This window comes from Geospiza fortis, unplaced genomic scaffold, assembly GCF_000277835.1.
Source record: "Geospiza fortis unplaced genomic scaffold, GeoFor_1.0 scaffold23, whole genome shotgun sequence".
Lineage (NCBI taxonomy): Eukaryota > Metazoa > Chordata > Aves > Passeriformes > Thraupidae > Geospiza > Geospiza fortis.
This window is the reverse complement of record NW_005054303.1, coordinates 12271603-12276215: the sequence shown is the minus strand read 5'-3', so window position 1 is coordinate 12276215 and position 4613 is coordinate 12271603. Positions and strand designations below refer to the sequence as shown.

Genomic DNA, 4613 nt, shown 5'->3' with positions numbered 1-4613 from the left:
TACATAAAACATTATATTTAAAACATAAGCATAGTGCTGTAAATATGTAATTATAGCACAGAAAGATATAAATGGGTGAGATCTGGGGATGAAAACAGATCATGCAAATATCACGCTTAGACTTTAGTCATATATTATCTAAATTACTCCAATTTTTACACCTAAAGTATTTCAAGAGCAACAACAATAAGTATAGTATATTATGTCTTTATAGGACCCCTATAACAGAGGTACTCAGGAGGATTTTACAGAATTTGAGAGGAGGAATATTCACACTCCAGTGAGAGCACATTTTCACCAGGCAGAGACTGCACAGCATCCCTGTGCTGTCCTTGAACAGAGAGGGCAGACAGCATTCCAGGTAGTAACTTAGCCCAGAATGGAATACCAGGTTGGAAAGGATCTCAGGGATTATCTGACACAACTTTTCTTGGCAAAATCACAGTTGAAATAAGATAGTCCAGCACCCTGTGCAGCTGAATCCTAAAGTATCCAATGTTGAGGGATCCACCACTTCCCTGTGGAGATTATTCCAATGGCTGATTGTTCTCATTGTGAAAAATATACCTTGTGTCTGAACAGAATCTCTCCAGGAGCACTTGGGAAATTCTGGGATTGTTTCCCTGACAGAAAAACCAAATACAGAAAAGTTTCTTGAATATAATTCAGTCAGGTGTAATTACCACTGCGTGCATGTTCTTGGTGCACTGGGGAATTGCTCAAACATGGCAGAGTTAAGGTTCTGTTGTGGAAATGACATTTGAACATATTTTCATGCCTCGTTGTTTACATATCCTTTAAAGTTCAGCTGCATTTCCATGTTCTGGAAGGCCATAAAATACTAACCATAAAAAATACTTTTAAAAGCCATTAAAATCATAAAACCACACAAAATCATAAGGCAAGCTGAAGTTGGTGTCACAATGTTTAATCACTGCATGGTTTTGTTTGTTTATTTTTTCATGTGTCAGCATCCTCCACTGCTGCCTTGGCAATGATCCCTGCTCCTCCAGAATCCACTGGGTGTGTGCTGGTCCCATTGCTGTTTCTGTGTCTCACATCAGCACTACAGCCTTGTCCTTGCCCCTCAGTTTTCCTCTCCTAGAAGAGGATGGGAAGCTGCTGATGGGTTGTTTAAGAGTGCTTGGGCTCCTATGGAGCTGTGGGATGGTGCCTGAAGGAGAGATAGCAGGGATTTCTGGGGGATTGTGATTTATTATGATCTCTGCTTTGAGAGGAGTCTCCCTGAGTTTGTCACTGCAAAGTTCCCCTTCTTCACACCTTTCCTGCATTCCCTCTGCACTGCCTGGATTCCTCGTATGTCCTCCAAGAGCCCTTCCAGGATCTGCTTTGGCTCCTCCAGTCTTCACTTCTGCTCCACACACACCAGGACCTTCTCTTCTCACTGCTGCCTCTTGACCCTGCTTTGTCACCTTGGTGACTTTAGGGTGACCAGAAGGGAGGAACACGACAAGGCTGTGACAGGAGCAGCAGAGAAAGCATTTGTGCAGAGCTGCTAGCCCATGGGCTACTGAGGGGGCTGGCCCAGGCAACACAGCAGATGGTGGCAGTGACAGCTTTCGGCGTCTCACATCACTCCCACTCATCACCCAACTCCCACACACCTCCACCTTCAGGGGCTGCAAATAGGAAGTGTGGATGTGGGACACAGCAAAAAGCACAGCTCCACAAGCTGCTGCAGCAGCTCACAGGTCAGGGGGGGTTGGTTCAGTGACAACAGAGCACAGCAGTGTCACCTCAGCCTTCCCTGAAATCCTCTGCCTTCATTAGCACCCTTCTCCTCCTCTGCACAAACCCTCAGGCTCCCAGCCTGGCCTGGCTGGCAATGAGCAAATCTCTAGACCCAACTCCCCAGTTAATTTCCTTTACAATGCTTATTTTGCTTCCCTGAAGAAGAAATGGGTCTCATGCACTTGGCTGAAATAAATACTCAGGACTCATCTTTTGGGGGTGTGAGCAGGGCTACAGTCACACCCCTGGACATCACAACTGCCTGAAGAGCAGCAGCTTTTACAGGTGTGGTTATTGTGGGGAAGGGGAGGATTGGCAGGGGAGAGAAGATGGTTGTTGGGAGTGCAGCAAGCTCTACCTTTGGAATCTCTTCCACAAATTATCCCAAATTTGCATTACAATGACCAAAATCTGTTAGAAATTCCCTTTTCCCAGCCAGGGATCCAGTCACAGGGAGACACATACCACAAACAACATTCATCAGAACACCTTTTATTGATTAGGTTCTTTCTACTGTAAAAAATGAGTATTTTATGATTGGCTTTTTGTAAATATTAAAATGAATTTTATATGTGTTATGTTAGAAAGTTATGCTGTATAATTTTCTTAAGTAGTGTGTTAAATATAGTTTTGGGTTATAATATTAAAATATAATACATAATATTAAAATAGAAACCATGCTATGTAAGATACTTTTTTTTAAAGAGAGGAATGAGGTACTCACACGGAGATAGCAGCCACAGGACACCTTAATCTTTCAGAGAAAAAGAATTTATTGCTCCATTATTGGAAGAAACAAACTTCTTCCTGCCTTGCTCAGCCCTGAAGATGCTGTCAGGATTCAGAGGAAGAAGCTGACACTGACCAGACAGAATCCTGTGTTTGAATGGAATTTATGCCTCATGTATGAGAGGTATGAATACACAACGGGCTATTGCTTTTAAGGGTTAATTCTCTGCTAATATGTGTCCTTTTTCAGGCTTATTTTGCTCAGAAAGAGGTACCTGGACTGTCCGTAACTATTGTCCAGATTTTTACTATTCTAATTATATAACTATTTTTATAACCATTTTATTACTATTAAACTTTTAAAATTCTAAAAATAAGTGATTGGCGTTTTTCACACTACTAAGCACAGCTGATCATCTGCATCTCTGATCATCTGCCTCTCTGATCACCTGTCTCAGGCTACCCAGTCTTGAAAGCATGGATTCCTAGAAGGTCCTGAGCTGAAAGGGATCCACAAGGATCACTGTGTCCAACCCCTGGCCCTGCACAGGTTGTTACCACCATGGGGTTTATCATTTCTATCCTCACTGTATTTTGAGCTCCCATCTTCACTCAGAACCTCCACACTCCTGGAGCAGCAGCGTTATGTGGTTTTTTTAGTCCCCGAGTTGTCTTATTTCTGCTCAAGAGGGAGGATACTGATCCCTGAGGGTACTGTGCATTTAACCTGATAGAAATGGCTTTTTGCATTAAGTGTGGCTGTTCCTGTGCCAGCCATGGCAGCAGGACAAGGGCAGTGCCCATCCCTCTGTGCTGGCACTGCTGAGGGACCTCCAGCCCTGGGGCAGTTTTGGGACACTCAGGACAAGGACATTGAGGGGCTGGAGCATGTTTAGAGAAGGAGGAGCTGGGGAAGGGTCTGGAGCACCAGGAACAGCTGAGAGAGCTGGGAAGAGGCTCAGCCTGGAGAAAAGGAGGCTCAGGGGGACCTTGTGGCTCTGCACAGCTCCTGACAGGAGGGGACAGCTGGGGATACCGGGCTCTGCTCCAGGGAACAGGGACAGGACAAGGGGAAACGGCCTCAAGCTGTCCCATGGGCAGTTTAGGTTTGTGAAAAATGCCAATCACTTGTTCTTAAAATTTTAAAAGTTTTATAGTAATAAAATGGTTATAAAAATAGTAGTACAATTAGAGTAATAATAATTTGGACAATTTGAATTAGGACAATATGAGACAATAGAGACAAAGAGTTATGGACAGTCCGGGTACCTTTTCTGGGCAGTACGAGCCCGAAGAAGGACCCACGTTTACAGATGATTAACCCTCAAAAACAACAGCCTGTTGCATATTCATACACCTCACACGTGATGCATAAATTCCATTCAAACACAGGATTCTGTCTGGTCAGTGTCAACTTCTTCCTCTGAATCCTAACAGTGCCTTCGAGGCAGGAAGAAGTTCATTTCTTCTGATAAAGGAGCAATAAATTCTCTTTCTCTGAAAGATTCAGGTGTCCTGTGGCTGCTATCTCGCTGCAAGTCCTTTCTTTAAAAAAAAGTATCCTACATAGCATAGTTTCTATTTTAACATTTTGTTATAACCTAAAACTATATTTAACACACACTTAAGAGAATTAATACAGCATTACTGTCTAACACAACACATATAATATTCATTTTAATATTTGTTAAAAGCCAATCATAAAATACGCATTTTTCACAGGTTGAAAAACTGGGGAAAATTTCTTCACAGAAAGGACTGTGCAGTCCCCTTGTCCTGTCCCCAGGGAACAGGGACAGGGCAAAGGGAAATGACCTCAAGCTGTTCCATGGGCAGTTTAGGTTGAAAAAGTGGGAAAAATTTCTTCACAGAAAAGCCTGTACAGGCTGCCCAGGGAATTGATGGAGTCCCCATCCCTGGACGCATTTAAAAGCCATGTGGATGTGGCACTTGGGGACATGGTTTAATGGTGCAATGGCTGGACTCGATGACCTTGGGAGGCTTTTCCAGCCTAAATGATTCTGTGATTTTCACGACTTTGCTCCACCGAGGGCATCCCCGGCCGCGCTTCCCCGGCCGCCCTCACGCAGGGCCCGCCCCTTGGGCCCCTCATGGCGGCGGCGCCGCGCGGC

At 44.2% G+C, this 4613-nt stretch overlaps 1 protein-coding gene across 1 annotated transcript in view; it reads left to right on the top strand.

Annotated features, from left to right (window-relative positions):
• The first annotated feature begins 379 nt into the window (after window positions 1–379).
• ACTR10 (actin related protein 10) overlaps window positions 380–4613 on the top strand; it is a 16108-nt gene continuing 11874 nt past the window's right edge. Inside the window, exon 1 of the mRNA XM_014311831.2 lies at window positions 380–391. Within this exon, the coding sequence (XP_014167306.1) occupies window positions 380–391 (12 nt within the window). The remainder of the gene's footprint in view (window positions 392–4613) is intronic.